The following is a 17,023-nucleotide window of genomic DNA, read 5'->3' as shown; positions in this document are numbered from 1 at the left end:
ACTGCCTCCTGGTAGACCTTGCCTGGCATCCCTATTCCCAGTGCTTTCTAAGGATATTCCCTGTCACCTTTGTCCTGTTTGTAGTCAGTAAGCCATGTTCCTGCTGCACAAGTGCCCAGCAATTCCTGTGAATTTTCTGTCATTTTTCAAAACAATGTTTACAAAATAGGGCTAAGGACTTTCAATTTTAACTAAAGCTGAGTTTGTTCCTTGTCCTAACTTTTGGAGGTTTACTGATACGAACCTTCAGAGCCAAAGCATTTACTTTCCTTCTCTAGAAACAAGGGAGGAAGGAAGATGGGGTGATGTCTCCCAGTAATTTTCTCTCCAGATTTTGCATTTCTTTCCTGAGATCATCAGCAGGGAAAGAAACACAATTTGTTTCACAGGCATTTCACATGGAAGGCTTCACTTACCAAATAGACTCCAAGTCTAATTCACCTTGCAAAAAGCAGCAAGTGCTCCTTAAGCTGCCAGAGCACGGGTCAGAATCACCTGGACTAGTGGCAGGGTTTTTACCTTCAGTCCTTTATCTGGAGCTGTTTCCCTGAGTGCTCTGTCCAGCCGCTGTGCCCGTTCCCCTTTCCGCAGTGCCCTCTGCTGGGTACAGTGACCTGCGGGATCCTGCCGCTCCCGGGGCACAACTGCTGAGGCCGGGGAGAGGATGCAGGAAAGGAAACGGAACGATGGGAATGGAGAGCTGCAAAACCAAAGCATGAGTGGGTAAAACTGAAGATTTCCCAAGAAAGCTCAACTTGTGGGACCCTCACATCTAAACCCTCAACTCCTATCACAGAAACTTCACTCACTGTGCAAATCTCCTTCACACACTACAGCTGAAGCCCATTTCTCCTGGGCAAGCCTTTCTAAGGCACTTCATGGAGCACTCCAGACACTCTCACTGTGGGATGGTGTCAAACTCCATAAGCAGCAGCCTGACACTCTTGGCTTCTGCTGTCCAAGCTGGCAGGTTCACTCCATCACTCTCCTCTGTGACTGGGAGTTCACCTACCCATTCGAGCCTTGCCAAGCTCTGAAGCTTTGCAACAATTATTACCACATTCCTGCTCAATGAACACGACTTATTGGACTGACACTTTGTGAGCTGCACTACTCAGTCCATGGCAGACAGACTGCATGTACACCTGCAGGATCTTTCTTTCCCCTGTGATCTTGCAAAATTAAAAATTACATGAGAGTGAAACAGCTTTCCTGGCACATCTACAGCAACCCTGAGCCAGCTCTGCCTCATGTGAGAAACACGCTCCCCGCTGTGCTGCACTACAGCTGTGAAGGGCTCTGCCCCAAAAGCCACAGGCGGCAGGACAAGGCTGCAGCAGCAGGAGGGAGCTCGCTGGGCGCCCCGGGGGCTGGGGGAGGAGTTAAGAGGCTCTGAGCTGTACTTTTGGTTCTGATTCACTTTATGTTGACAGAGTTAAGCACTTCAGAACCCTTTTCTTTGAAGTGCTGGGGGGAGGAAGGGGACTTTGTCTTGCCTAAGTAGACTTTAAGCTGTTAAGGGCAAGGCCTGGCTGTGCTACCTCTGTGAACACCAACAGTGCCATATCCAGACCAGCCATGGAATCTACTCCTGCATGGAGCACGCTGTGCCAAAGAGTGGCAATACTGCATGTTCAAATTCTAGGGGAAGTTTCAGTTTCAGCAGTCCTTCATGCTTTTGCTATGAGCTTCCCCAGCAGCTTATGCCAAACCTTGACTAAAGCTCTGTTGCTCAAAACTTGAGAGGAGTCTGAGCATAAAGTGAGTCTCTGTGCAAGGTCTTAAAATTAATGGCATACTGCTTCTCCAAATTCATGACAACTATTCTCCTGCATTGCAGAACATAAGCAGTAAACTTTGGTGGCTAAAACATCATGAATATCAAGATTCACCCATTGTACACTGGCTGCACATCACTGTAAGGTGATGTATTGCCATCAGGTTAAGTCAGTCTGTGATCACACTGGATTTTGAAAAGAATATTTAGTCTCAAAGCAAGAAATACATTCCCTGAAGTTCATCCCAACTCACGAGGCATTGCCAGGCCCTCTCCCCTTAATCACTTGACAAAGACAATTCCTTTGCATTGTCACAAAACATCATGTTAACTACAGGGAAACTTCTTGGCCTTTCAGACTTGGTGGTTATTTAAGAAACATCCTCTTTAGAAGAAAGCACACTTTACTGAGCCTGCTGAAGGGAGCACATAAGACACTGGTGTGGTATTTGAGGTTTCAAATCTCCTTCTGGGTGAGCAGGAGAGCATTCAAAGTCTCCTGCACTGGCTGCTGGCAAGGTTATAAATACAGCTGGGATTTGAAAAGCTACTTTTAATTCTGATTACTCTGGAGAAAACCCCAGGGAAATTCTGCTTTAAGAAGTCAAAATCCCAGTGTAACACCTTTACAGTCTTCTCAATGTAAGGATCATAAGCTTTTCTTAATGCTTTTTGCACTTTGAGATTATTGGTCTAATATTTTGTCCTTTCTTTAACATTTAAGTTATACATTAGGTCTTCTTACCTCTTCTGTCCATGCTGACCTGTTAGCTCAAAGGAGAGCAGCTATTTTCACGTCACACCTCCCCGCAGTGGTTGCTTGCTTGCTTTTCCTCCCGTTTCCCCCCACGTTTTGAGGCAGCTGCCATCAGAGCCTCATCCATCACCTACTTCGAATGTCCCCCGACCTCCCTGGGCCCTCAGAGCGCTTCCGTGCTCGGATTTCCCCCGCAGCACCTCTCGACCCTGCCCGCGGCCACCGCCTGCTCCAACGGGGCTGCCCGAAAAAAAAAGCAAAAAAAGCAAAAAAAAGTAAACTCGGATAGAAAAAGACAGGTTGAAGAGCATCCCCAGCGGCGGGGCAGGGAGCTCGCGGGGCGTTCCTCGGCGGCGGCGCCCAGGCAAAGCGAAAGTGAAGGCCAATGTGTTTTCCGAGAAGGAGGGGAGGAGCCGAGGGGAGCTCCGCTTTAAATGCAAAGCCGGCCCGGTGCGCCGCCACAGAGCGCTGGAGGGCCCGGGAGCGCTGGAGGTGCCGCTCGCCCGCCCGCCCCGCGGCAGCCCCGGCTCGCCGCGGCGCCAGGCAGGGGCCCCGCCGGAGGATGCTCGGCCGGCCCCCGGGGCCAGGACCAGGACTAGCAGCGGGACGGGGACTGGCAGCGAGTGCTGCGCTCCGGGGACGGCCCCTACCCGCGGCACCCCGAGGTAAGGGAGGGTGTCTGCCCCGGGGGGGTCGCGCCAACAGCGACGTGCGCCGAGAGGGCTCGGGCGCCGCAGCTCAGATTATCGGAGGAGTTCTGCCAGATGTGCCAAGAGCGCGGTGGCCTCGGGAGTCTTGGCCCTTTATTTTTTTTTTTTAATACATTTTTCCCCTCCCTTTTTGGCTCAGTGCTCGTGCTCGCACAGACCTGTTGTGCCTAGTGTAAAACAGCGGGACAAGCACTACAGGGAGCACGCAGGGGGGTTGCAGGGCCCCGCGCCGGCGGGGGGAGCCGGGGCAGTCCCGGGCCCGCGATGCCCGCTCGGCCGCGCCGCCGCCGGGACCCGCCGGGCAGGGCCGGGACCGGAGCCCGCGGAAGTCTCCGCTCCGCCGCAGTCGTGGCACCCTTGTCCCAGATCCCTGCCTTGGCTTTCGGGCTCCGAACACTGGCGTGTCCCCTATTTGTACGCTTTGGAAAGGCACTCTCGCTTGGCTCCCTACGGCTTCTGCTAGGGAGCCCTTTGATTTTTAGATTGCAGGCTTAGTGCTTATGTCTCCCCAGGGTGTCCTAAAACTAAATTTTTAACTTAAAACACTGAGCGATAATCCTGGCTCAGTAATTGGAAAAAACTGGCATCGGTTTCCGTCTGCTGTGCAAAGCAAGCCGAATGCTACTTTCAGCCTGTTACTTACCAGCTTCAGGATTTTATAACCCTCGTAGGTGCTTGAGGAAGTAATGTGACTTAAATGAAAATAAACATCAAGTTGTTAAATTAGCGCAGACAGGAATCCAGCGGCATACTTTCTTAGAAATTCTCATTAGCATGTTACCCTGAACTGTGAGACGGCTGAGGGATTCATTTCTGAGAATCCTTCAAGGTTTCTCAACAAGCTGCTGCTGCAGATCTATATCTGACTATAGGGATAAATCCTGAAATCTATGCTTGCCAGTAAGGTCAAGGCAGCCAGCGGAGATGTATTGAACCACACTGTCAGAGGCAGACATTTCAGGCCAAACTCATTCCTGGTGCAGCACTGCTAATTCCTTTGAAGTAACACGAGGGATGAATTTAGTCCCTCATGTTGAAAGATATATCAATAGGAAGCAATTTAGATTGGGCCACTTAAAGTGCATGTGATACAAAAAAGAGAGAGAGACTGTGGAGTAATGCTTTAAGGGTTCACAGAGGTTCATTTGTATAAGCTAGTAGGTTGTAGCATTGCTGTCCCAAGGGAAACTTGGGAGAATGGAAATGGCCTTTTATAGCTGAGCCTCAGGTTAACAGGAGAGAGGAAAGAAGTTTTAGGATTACTGTGTAAATTGACCGTGCTACAGGCTGCCCCTCCAAGTTACGCTTTAGTCATACTGTGGCACCTCACCTCACTCTCCTCCCCAGTTATCTGGGAAAACAGCCTTCATCCACTTTCAATTTTTCACACAATGCATGCGCCAAATAACAACACTGTGTACTGAGTTCTGACATTGTAGTTGGGAAGGCAGAAAAAATGGCAATTCATTTGTAAAACCTTGTTGATTTCTTTAAAAACTTGAGAATGGGAGAGGGTGCCCATGAGATGACTTCTCATTGAGAAGTCATTTGAGTTGCTAGGCCTTGAAAGGGCTCATAGCAGGGAAACTTCTTATCTTCTGTAGCTGTTAATGATCCTTGCTAAATATTTTTGGAGCTCTGGAGTTTGCCGTAGTGATAGGCTGCTAATCTTCTCCAACAGAGAGCAGTTGCTTGCCTGGTGCAGACTGCAAAATGTATATTTCATTATTTTATAATGGGTGGGAGGTGTGTCGGTGGAAGAGGCGGTCATTCAGCGATTGCGGCCGCCTGTCCCTGGGGATGGATCTCACATGGTGTCTCTCCTTGGCATTGCAGAGTAGCTGCTGGAAGGCCGCCCCGCCGTAGCCGTGACGCTATGGAAGACCGCATCCGCTGCTCTCGGCTGTAGGATGGTAGCGCACAGCAAGGTGTCAGCAGATAATGCACTTGGAGCAGACCCAAGACGGCTTCTTGACCCTCCGGCACGGGATCGCTCCCAGGCACGAGGCTTCCCGGGCCCCGGCCGGCCCGGCGCTGTGCAGGCACAGGGCAACACGCACTTCAGAACCTTTCGCTCGCAGGCGGATTTCAGCAGCATCACTCGAGCCAGCAGCCTGCTGGATGCCTGTGGCTTCTACTGGGGGCCTCTGAGTGTCAGTGCTGCCCACGAGAAGCTGAAGTCTGAGCCCGAGGGCACCTTCCTCATCAGGGACAGCACACAAAAGAATTGCTTCTTTGCCATCAGTGTTAAGACTGCAACTGGGCCCACCAGTATCCGGATTAATTTTCAGACTGGGCGTTTCAGCCTGGATGGCAGCAAAGAGACTTTTGACTGTCTTTTTAAGCTGCTGGAACATTACCTAAGCTCCCCGAGGAAGGTACTGGTTACCCCGCTTCGCAAGGTCCGGGTGCAGCCGCTGCAGGAGCTCTGCCGGAAAAGCATCGTGAAGACTTTTGGAAGAGAGAACTTAAATCAGATCCCACTCAATCCTGTTTTAAAGGACTACCTGAAATCATTCCCATTTCAGATATAAGTGCAGCATTAACTGTATAGGGACACATTAGACATGTGTAACAAAATCCATCCTCCTGGGTTTTTAATTATGTTTGACAGTGAGCAAACTTATTTTTGTAGCAGTTTACTGTATTTTGTGATGGAACCTGAACACTTGACTTCTTATGTTTACAAAAACTGTTTGCACAAACCTGGGGTTTTAAAACCCTGGCATAATTTTTCTGCCAAGCAGAATATTTTACTATTTTATAATATTTTTAATGATATTAACATAATAAACTTTATTGTCACAGTTTTTAAAAAAATAGCATCTCTGGTTTTAGTTTTAAAGGCTCTGACAGCTATCCTGCTGGCGGATTAACTGCTTAACTGAGTGTGTAAGTGCAGACAGGTCTCCACATGGTGCTGCTTCTTTGCCTTAACAAATTAGTCTTAGTGCTGGTCCAGCAGGCAGAGGATTCCTGCCTGCAAAAGCCTACAACAAAAAAGGGCAAGCAAGTAGAAAATATACTCAGGGTGAATCTGCCCAGGAATCCACCTCTAAACCCATGAGAGCAGAGACAATGTCTTAAGACTGCAGTGGTGCATAGTTTTTGACAGAGTAAATCAAACCCTTGGCTGACCAAGCTGCACCAACACTGGTTTGCCTTATTTCTGTGGAAAGGTGCAAAACCCTGAGCTAGAAGACGTTGCTGTCTGACATAACCAAACCCCATGAACCTCGGTGGGGAAAAATAAAACTGTCCAGAAATGCTCTTCACACACTTTAAAAGTCTGTGAATGCTGTATCATTGTGGTGCATTGGGGAAAGGATAGCTTAGTTCCCTTTGAAAATTTGTATACACAAATGGCAAAGGTGCAGGCATCCTTACACATAAAAAAGACGTTTCTCATCTTAAATTCCTCCTGATTTAAGAGCAGAGATTTGACATGTTAAAAGAATCTATGACTTTGCTCCATGACAGAATCCAGAGAACATAAGCCTCTACATTTGCAGCTGTAATTTCCAGTAGCTAAACTGCATTCAGAGAAAGTTAAACTACGTTAACTGTTCTGTTTCCATCTGCTCATGAAACACAAAAACAGTGCCCCCAGAAACTGCAGCTGTGAATGACTTGAAATGCCTGATTTGGCAAAGTGTCACCTGCATTATGAGAAAGTGATTCTCCTCTCCCCCAAGCATTTCCTGAAATCCATGAAAAGCTGACTTAGAAAAACAGCTGAACCAAATCACTTCAAAGAAGGCACAGAGTCTTTCACAGAAATGTACTCTTATCAGCCTAGATCTACAGGGCTTACAGGAACTGCAAGCAGTAAATGAAGTAATCTTCTTCGGAGTTTGGGAGATAAAAGGTCACTCCCCCTACTGTAATTCACATTCCTTTTAAAGATAAAGCCACTTTTAGGAGACACTGAGTGTATGTTCTATAGTGATCCTTACTGAATCATTTGTTTAATATTTACCAAATCAGCTCTTACTTCATTGACATTTCTTTGGAATAAATAGGTTTCCTCCTCAAACACGACTAAGGATCACTCAGTCAGGACTGGACATGAAAAAAGGGAAAAAGCACACAGGCAGTATCACGTGAGTTTCTGATGTGTTGCTTCCCTAAAAATGTTCTTTGGATCAGTCCTAAAACAGCAGAAAGCATTTCTGCTTAATTCTAAAGCTGGAATTAGTTGTCAAATGATGCATTTTCCCACAGCAGCTGCAAGGATATAAATTTGGGAAGTAGTGAATGCTGTGCTGTGCAGCAGATAGGAGACTGGAGCAAAGTTTCTGCCTGCATGTGAATAGCATTGTTAAATTGGAAAAAAAGTCTTTGTAGGGTGAAGGCTGCCGGACTGGTTTGCTGTCAGCAGGGATTGTTATCCCTTCCCCATACTCTTTCCCAGATCCACACTACTATCTTTTAACCCTTCAGGCTCTGAACTAATGCCTCTTGCCCTGCTATACAGAAGAGTGCCCACATGACAGCATTACTGGTAGAACAAGCACCATGTAACTTAGAAGGTTCTCTGCTACCTCTGAGAAAACCAAGCAAAACTAGACCTAGATATAGAACAAGGGGCTTCCCCCGAGAGGTGTGGAATGAAAAGCATAAGAATTGAGTCAATTTCATTTTCTTCCTGGCAGAAACAAACTGTTTTCTTTCTCTCTTCTATTGCTTTAGAGTAAGTTTAGCAGAAATAAGCCATATCTTCCCACATGAAGTGCGTAAATATCTTCATTTTGTCTTTAGTATGAAATGCAAATATAGGATAACTCAGGATAAAAAAATACATAACCAAAACTAAATAAGGACAAGAAGGTCAGAGTTGTATAAAATGTTTCTTAAGAGGAGACAAAGTTGACTTGTATTTTTAAATTACATTATCTTTACCTGCCTTATTTTTCTTTCCCTTCCTTTCCTTCTCTCTTTCTCCCCAGCATGCAATACAGTGGCCAGGCAGATCCTCTTTCTAATAGGTAAATATGGGTTGCTCCAATGCAGTAAGGAAATCCTAATCACAGGATGTGTGTTCACAATATCACTGTGACTTTCCTTCTATAAGAGCAGGTGGAGGGCTCTCTAAAATGTCTGCTTACCTGTGTACACTGATTTAAGGGTGGTGTCACATCTAAGGAGGACAGCAGGAATCTCCTGAAGATTTCTGTAGTAATTTCAGCTGTCAAATCTCTCATCCTCAGTTTTAATAAAGTAGTAGCAAGGTCAAATAGGGAATTTGCAGTACTCTGCACCTGAAGTAATAGAAACATGCAACAGATTTTACTCCCTCCTGCTAAACAGCACGTGAAGAGTGGTGATTCCAGTCCCTTCCCCTCAACCAGTTCTTTCCTCTGACCTTCTGACTGTGGCTGAAAAGTAAACAGTCAATCTGTTAAAGGACTATGTGAGAATTCGAGCCATGCTCAGGAGCCCAGCAAAGCCATGCTTTGGAAGAGGCTGCAATATTCACAGTTAGTGGGGAAGGACAGCTTTAAGATAATGCCATTTGCACCGTGGCTGTGTGCCCAGAGCAGCAGGGTGGGCTCTGAGCAGGGCCCTGCTCCTGGGACTGCACAGGCTGCAGGACTGAGGCCTCCTCATCCTTTAGGCCGAAACACGTTTTACTTTCTGAGTAGTTCAGTTACATACAATGCAACAGCTGTAAAACACTAATGAGCAAATTAATAGACTTGTAGAAACTCACAAAGCTGTTTTATTTAAGCCGTGGAGAGTTACCGAGTGCTCAGGAGGAGGAGCTTGAACGCCAAGCAGGGCCCGTGTGGTCACACTAATTCTGTTATGATTGAAGTCATTTACAAGAAATGAGGTTCAGCTGCAGTCAGCACTGATGCTATTTTCAACAGACAAGAAAAAAAGTGTCCCCTAGGGCAACACTCTGCCCATATCTAACCATCAACTCTTCACCCTGCTGGTACTGAACCCTCTGTGGAACAGCACATCCACCTCCTGAGCCTTCTCCTCACATCCCGGGGTTGTGCTGGGCTGGCATTCAGGCCCTGCCTCTCCTGCCACCCTCCATTCACAGTGCCAACAGCTGTGAGCAATGCATTCATTCATTGATTCCACTCATTTGAGACAAAGGCATTGTAACAGGGGGTTATTCAGGACTCTCCATGGCTTTCTGTGCCAAGTGTAACAACTGCCTGTGCCCTAAGTTTCCAGGAAGTTTCTCCCAATTGCCACAAAGTGCCATTTTCATTGCCTCTGACTTGTCATATTTCTGCATAACTCAGATCCTGTCACTGTTTCTGTAGTTTTCATCCACAGCTGTTTCCCAGTACAGCAGCCAAATTTGCAACACCCTAGTCTAATTTGTTCCTTGTGTCACCATGGAATAACAGAAACATGGGCCAGCAGGAAGTGTAAAGAGAAGCCCAACTTCTCCCACACAAACCACTGCTCAAGTAGGGCAAACCTGCATAAGCCAGAGTCAGAATATAAACTTCTGACTGACAGACAGCTGAGTTACCCACATGCCAGAAGTATTTCCCCTCTGTCTGCAGCTCAGTGACATGCTTTGGATGTAGCTATTGAAGGCAAGAATGATAGATGATTGTACATAGCAAAACAATTTCTCTATATTCTTCAGCTATGAGAGGAGTACAGATACACTGTGAAGATGGAATATCAGCCAAACAGAATAAAACAAATAACTATCTGCACCATAAGCCCCATTTGCCCAGTTTCTTTCATTCTGCTCTTTTTAGCAAGGCAAAGTAGGATCACCTTTCTGTTGTCATTTTAATCTCAGTTAGTCTTAATTTCATTTATTCTTTGTAGCTCCCAGCCAAGTAAAAGAATGGTAAATCTGGTCATCACTCCTAAAGGGATACAGAGGATACCATCCAAACATCTGTAGCAAAATTTTACGTCCACCAAAATCAATTACCAGGGAATAACCGACTTCTCTGCAGACAGTTTTATTAAATAACAGTAAATATCTTTTTAAAATTAAATGCAAGAGCTATGATTGCATCACAAAGATTTCTTACTTGATAGACCTTCAACAAATTCAGAGGCTGAGAATGGTCTGTTTTGATGCTGTGTGTACATAAGGTTGTGTGCAATTTCCTACCTCTGTTCCTTGCAGCTCTGCAGAGTATTTGCAACCCTGTGCCCTTCAAACTGAAACTGCCCTTCAAATCAAACTTTCCCCAAATCAACTTCCCTACAGCAGAAACTAGTTATTACTGGAATTTGAGTCAGATTGAACTTTCAGGCTGAGATTTTAGGTCTCCTCTCAGGGATTCGAACAACTTCTGGTTCCCAGTCTGAGCACTGAAAACAGAAGATAAAATATTGTCCCCAAAATGTTGCAACATAGACTTGACTGAGGCTTACAGATTTTGTAATTCTCAATGTAATAGTCTCATTTGGCTATTTCTTGACCTGCCTGTGTACCATCACTGTTCAGACTGTCTAGACAGATCTGGAAGTGGAGCTGGTACATCCTAGACTCATGAAACTGAAGTAGGATAGGTATTATTTCTAACATTATCATTAGGATGAATTTGGGAGATAAATCTGCTACCCAACAAGTAAGGTTAGTAGCTATTTTCTTAGCTCTGCCCAGATAAAAAAACAACAAACCTTTTTGCTAGACTTCCAGCATCTATTCTACATACACAATCTGCTCAGAAATAGCTTTGACAAATGTTTCAGAAGTTATTTTGTTTTCTGTCACACATTCTCATTTGCTCTCACCAGCTCAGTTGTTCACACCAGCTAATTTAAACAGCTGAATTAGATTAAAATCAGAAGCTTTCAGAAAGTTACATAACTGCCAGGACCTGCCAACTAGGTGCCTAAAGGACACTGTGTGAACCCTTCCTCACATTTCTCTCTAGTTCCCAGCAAGGCCAGCTATACAAAATAAAATTAAGTGAGCCATGAAAGCTTTACAAGTGTTATATACAACTGCTTTCTGTTTAAAATAAACTGAAACTACCTTTCAGAACCTGGAGCCTTTTTCAGGTTGAGATAGGATCTTTCCTTTACAAGCACAGAATATTCTTTATCTCATCTCTCACAGTCAGTCAACAATGATGTGATTAACGGTAAATCCACCCTGGCCTAAGACTAAATGTGTTATGTATAATTCACTCTCTTATGCAAATACAGGTCTTTTGGTTTTGAAGAAGCAGAAAATACTATGGTTTTGTAGGAAAAGGAGAAAATTCTTGTCCATGTCTGTAAAACTGGCAGTCAACAGAAGTTTTTTCACATTACAACAGCATAGTAGTCCTGAGCACAAGTACACTCCTGTAGCCCAAGCTCTGCAATGTATCACGGACCTGTTATCTCTTGTATGTGTTCAGCATGAACCATATTTGTGTAATTACATGCAAAGTAGATGGTGCCTTTCTTAAAAAAATATTCCAGTTCCAGTATTCTCAGGCCAGTACATTTGACAATGTAATTTTGATTTTCATACAGGTTTCTGGCTACTGTAAATTTTCTCAATACTGTTGCTGCACAGAATAAACTGAGGCTGTGTCAGGCTGAGCTGTGATAACCATACCATCAAACTGCTGCTCAACCTGAGTTTGCTACAGTTTTCCTCTCTAAAGAGCTGATTACAAAAGTTTAGGTGTACAATGGCATTTACAATCAATATTGTTCTGATTTGTCAGCTGTGCTGACAATGATTCCTCTGAGTTTCTGGTCTGTAAAGAAAAGGAGAAAAGGCTGCACTGAGAGAAATGTTTGACCTGGCAGGGAAATCACTGCTGGCCCAGGGGGCAGAGCTATCTAAAGCACCCCAAAACTCATGCAGAGTGTTGGAGCACTCAGTGCTCTGGTGCACGCTCAATACTGGGATGTGCATGTGCTGCTGTAACTCCTCACCTCACTGAACACTTCACTCCTTTCTGGAGTGGTTAACTGAGGCAACAAGAGTCCAGAAGGATGCTCAGAGGTGAGGGTTTGCACACAGGGACAGTGATTCCTCCGTCTTCCTCTAATGCCTGAGAAGTCAGACACAGTTAGCACCTCACAGGGTGGTGTGGGTGACCTCAGCTACCTTGTTTGTCTTTAGGGCCATGGCTATCATGTTCCAGGTCACATTGCCATTTAGGGATGTTGTTAAGGGATTTCTCAATAGGCTACAGTGTCATTTGTCCTTGGGAGTTAAATAAGAACATCTCACCTAATTTGTGTGTTGCAGTTGTAAAAGTCTCAAGCACTGGTGAGACTAAATGTCTTCAACTTTGTGCCAGGGACAACACAGTTCTGAGTACTCCAGCTTAATACAGAACACATGGTAAGTTCTAAAATGCAAAATTGAAAGAGTAGCCCACTCTGCCTTTGAAATTTAGGAATGGGAGCCATGTGCATACTGGTCAGAGGGATTATGTGTGGACCCTAAATGCAAATAAAGGTCAGCTTTTCTTTTAGGAGCAGTGAGAAAGAATGTGAATCAGCAGGGCCTGCTGAAGCTGTAAAGCATAAAGGATGATCCAGTTAGGCACACAAGTACTTGGGACAGGAAAAGAAAATAGGAAAAATCCAGCTCTTGGCTGAAGTGATACTGAAATGAGGCTTAGGACTCTGAACTCCAAACAAGGAAATTTTCTCTTGCCCTGTGATTTTGGAATCTTGCATTATATAGTTTGAGTTTCGTTTTCAACTCTGTCAGCATATTATTCTATACATGATACCGCTTTACTTGCACCAGCTTTTAAAGGGATAATTTAGTCTGATTTTCACAGCACATAACAGAATGTGTACTACCTTTTTATCTTTTTTTTTGGACCCTTAGACAGCACTACAAGTGTCTCAGTAATAGCGTACTCTGTAAAGAGAGGTTTGGCTTTTTTTTTTCCAGTTCATTAAGGCCTATTCTCTTTCTAGTCCTTTTACAGCTGCCCTGCTGAAACAACAGCAAACTTCACATCTTTTTGACAGTAGAATAAAAGTTGCTTGATACAAACCTCCCCATGCATTCACTTCCTTATCAGTGCATGCTCTAGTCCGGGAAGTCTTACTGTAATACACAAATGAATTTAGGAAAAGCCTTTATCTCTAGGGACTAGAAGTAAAAAGAAGTACAAAGGCCAAGCTGGGTATCAAGAAATACTTGCTGATTATTCTCTCATCTATCCAAGTATTATTTTATACCTGCCTTTAAAGCAAATGTGTCTAACAAGGAAGACATTATCCTTGTGAACTGCACTGTGTCTCTTTTTATTATGCTTTAGAACTAATTAAGCCTAGGTAATCTTTCTTCCCAATAAGTGTAATTTATGCACTGTGTGCAAGACCATACTCAACCCTACTGCCAAGGTAAACACAGTGATGATTTCAATCACTGATCCTGAACTAGCTTCCTTCCAAATCTGCATTAAAAGACACAAGTGAAGAGTACAGGTAAAGCTGTTTCTGTATACTGAGTATCAAGGGACGACTACACAGTACAGGGTTGCCTTTCTCAGCTATCTTATTTTCCTCTTGCTCTCCTACATATTTCATTTCCTCTGTAATTCCAATATAGGTTTAAGAAGAGGGTGATTTTAAAATGCAGCATATTTCACATCATTCCAAAATATACATTGGGCCTGGAAGCTCAGATTCAGGTTTTGCCAGTGACATTTCTAACAGGGAAGAACAATCTCTTCTGACCCCCTGGAGTTTAAAATATTACAGTTTATCTGCCAGACATGAACTTCTGATTCATGGTGAGGAAGAGCTGACTGCTGCACACCAATTATTATCTGTTAATGTTGAATATAAGCCCAGCTGAAGCCCAAGGGCAATTGTATATAAAGGCTAAACGCAACCCACATACACATTCCACGCTGGTATAAATAGGCTTTGAGTGAATTTCTGAGTGCATGTGTAATTCCATGAATGTTGTAGCTTGAGTGTTGGTCATAGGTGGAACAAAAAAAAAAAAAAACTGCAGGGCCAGCTTGAAGCAAGTGCCAGGTTTAACTTAGGGCCAGTGGACTTCAGGGTCTAATTAAAGGGGCTTAACTCAATCTCTAATGAAATGAACAGAACTGAGCTGAAAAGTAACTTTGGAAGAAAATATTTTCTTTCTAAAGAAAAAGTCTGTGTGAAATATGGGAAGACTGTAGCATGCCAGAGAAAAGCACTCTGGAAGGCTGTGAAATTTTGGAAGGAGGTCGAGTGTTTGAGAGAGCCAGATAAACTATGAGCTGGGTTTTGAAGGAATTGCACAGGGACTAACAGCTGCAAGGGGATCCAGGTGGTCCTCACAAGTTCTCTCACCAGCTCTAATCTCCATTACAAAAATGGAGTCCTAGGTGCAGAACAGTTCTACACCTAATTTAGAGCTTCTTACTCTAAGATTCAGGCCTGTTAGGTAATCCAGCATAGTCCAAAACTGCTCAGCTTCCACTGACAACAGGGAAAGCCTGAGCCTTTATTGAGGACTTTTATTATTATGTAGACAATTATTTTCCATGCAATTTATGCTACCGTTAGTCCAAATTTTTAAAACCTGAACTGACTGCAAGTCAGTTTTAACAGCCTCTAGTGCTAGAGGTGAAATGAATGTAGTTCCTTTTATTGAAGCTTAATCCACATTAAGGGTACAATTAAAATAATGTGCTGATTGAAGAGGGAAAAAGGAAAAGGAAGAGACACCTTTTAAAGCACCTTCATAAGGAAGCATCTTTTTAAATAACCATTAGCAAAGTATTTATGAAACTCCTCCAGTCTGAGTCATAAAGTGTTTAAGTAGCAGGCAGATTATGAAAATAGCTTGGTCTCAGTAGTTCTAAAACATAACTCAAGTTCTGTTGGGTTATGTGATCATTTGTACATTTGTACTAGAATGGCTCTGGCCAAAAGTAGCTCAGAAAGTTCTTCAAATTAGCACCTTGAAAATTGATTGAGAATCTAGAGCCTTGACCTGTGGAGACCATGTGGTGCCACATCACTAATTAAGAGAAAAGAAACTAAATTCAATGTAAGAGTAGGCACAGGCCACTCACTTTAATTTTCTGCAGGTTTTTCTTTTAGTTAAGTTGCATAATGAGAAGTAAAGATTGTACAGTAAATTACTAGTGCAACAGGCACTGGCATTCAAACACAAGGAAAACAAATCCTTTCCTTTTAATTCAAGTCCATCCGGCTTCCCATGATTTCCTGTTCTCCAGCACAGTTCAGTTCCTAGGAAGACTTGCGCAATACAAATATACTGTTGCCTGTGCTAACAAAATAATTGACGTGCCATGAAAAAACTGGCATAAATATTATCTCCTCCTGGTAACTACTAACAGCTAAATTGCATGTGGTAATCCTTTTTGCTATTAATGTCATTTTAAACAGATATAATGTTTAAAAATCTAAACAGAACAAACAGTAGTATGCCGTATTCCATGCAGGATGTACCATAAATGACACATTTACTGTAAAACAACTATATCAGCATGACCACAGTTAAAGAACATATCTCACAGTCACAGCCATCTAAACTGGCTGGTCAGATATGATTCTCTGGGAAATTAAGGGCTGAGGAGGAAAAGAGCATAATCAAACAATTCTTTCTAATGTTATTGGACTGGGGGGGAGGGGAACAACCATCTTTCCACTGAACTCAGTTTCTGCTTTATGAATCAATTCACGTTTTCTACTCTATATAGTTCAATACAAAGAGGTCTGAGGAGGATAAACTAGTCAATGTTCAAAATCTGGTTCAGTTTTATTAATTTTACTGAAATTAATATACTCATATGAGCAACTTGGAGCTCAGACTAGCAAGCACTAGTCCTGCTTTGGAAATACTCCAGTTTGCGACCTTTGGCTCAGACACTTTAGGAAACAGAGCTGATAACCCAGGAGTAAGTCCAGGAAAATAAATTAAGCATCTGGAAACTGTATAGGAGTGTGCTTATGAGACGGAATAAGAATTTAACAGTAAAAAAATAAAATCCAGAAATATTCCTGGAGCAATGACTAAATCACAGGATTTCTCAGGCACACAGAGCAATTGAAGCACCAGCCTGCAGACCTCCCCTGCTCTCTTCTGCTCAGCCAGAGACGCCCTAGGGATGCCCCACTGTTGCACAGCTTTCAGAGGCCACAGTGCCTTCCCCTCTGCCACAGAAACCTGTGGAGTGCAGGACCTTCACCTCTGAGAGAGGGAACAAGGACTGAAACCAAATCCACTCCTGGCACTGGATCTGTTTGGCTGCTGAGGGAAAATCTTGGCAAATACAACTACTACATCAGGACTGTCATGCTGGATTGTGAAATGCTGTGAAAGGCCAAGCTCATCCATGCACCTAAGACAACCATATCCCAAGACCAAAAGGATGAAAAGGAGAACTTCTCAAGAACTAGCTACTTCCATAAATCTCTGCTTAAGTAGGGGATGTTTTGCTATGGATTGTAGAGGCAGCAAAAGCAGAACTGGGTCACACACGCACACAACAGGTGCTCTCCCTCCTACGACTGGGGAAGAGTCTTGATTTCAGTACAAAGATTTACTCACTGTGTGGCCCATCACATAACATCTCCTGGCCTGCACCAGTCAGTTCTACCTGTGAAATGCCTCTGTAGCTCTGACAGTAACAGAAACAGGGTGCCAGTACTGACAGAAAATTCAGGAGTACAAGAAAGTCAGAAGTGCTTTTTTGCCAATTCTTGCACAGACAGAAAGTGCATGACCTAATTCAGGAGAATCAGTTTGCAGATCAGAACATTAGTCTTCCATTTTCCATTTATCATTCACCAATGATAAACTTGGATGTGGTGGCTCTTATATTCAGGAACTTGCTA

General features: G+C 44.0%; 1 protein-coding gene across 1 annotated transcript; it reads left to right on the top strand.

Annotated features, from left to right (window-relative positions):
* Positions 1–3,110: 3,110 nt before the first annotated feature.
* Positions 3,111–5,975, top strand: SOCS1 (suppressor of cytokine signaling 1). Its single transcript, XM_054271128.1, has 2 exons — positions 3,111–3,199; positions 5,081–5,975. The coding sequence occupies exon 2, from the start codon at positions 5,155–5,157 to the stop codon at positions 5,776–5,778; it is 624 nt and encodes a 207-aa protein (XP_054127103.1). The 5' UTR covers positions 3,111–3,199; positions 5,081–5,154; the 3' UTR covers positions 5,779–5,975.
* Positions 5,976–17,023: the final 11,048 nt, after the last annotated feature.

This window comes from Melozone crissalis, unplaced genomic scaffold, assembly GCF_028551555.1.
Source record: "Melozone crissalis strain CALT ecotype California unplaced genomic scaffold, PUWL_Pcris_2 ptg000012l_1, whole genome shotgun sequence".
In the NCBI taxonomy this organism is placed as follows: domain Eukaryota; kingdom Metazoa; phylum Chordata; class Aves; order Passeriformes; family Passerellidae; genus Melozone; species Melozone crissalis.
The sequence above is the reverse complement of the archived record's forward strand: the minus strand, read 5'-3'. Positions and strand labels throughout refer to the sequence as shown.

Bases quoted from the DNA above. Each gene is read 5' to 3' on its own strand.
- SOCS1 (XM_054271128.1), top strand. From the start codon at position 5,155: ATGGTAGCGCACAGCAAGGTGTCAGCAGATAATGCACTTGGAGCAGAC.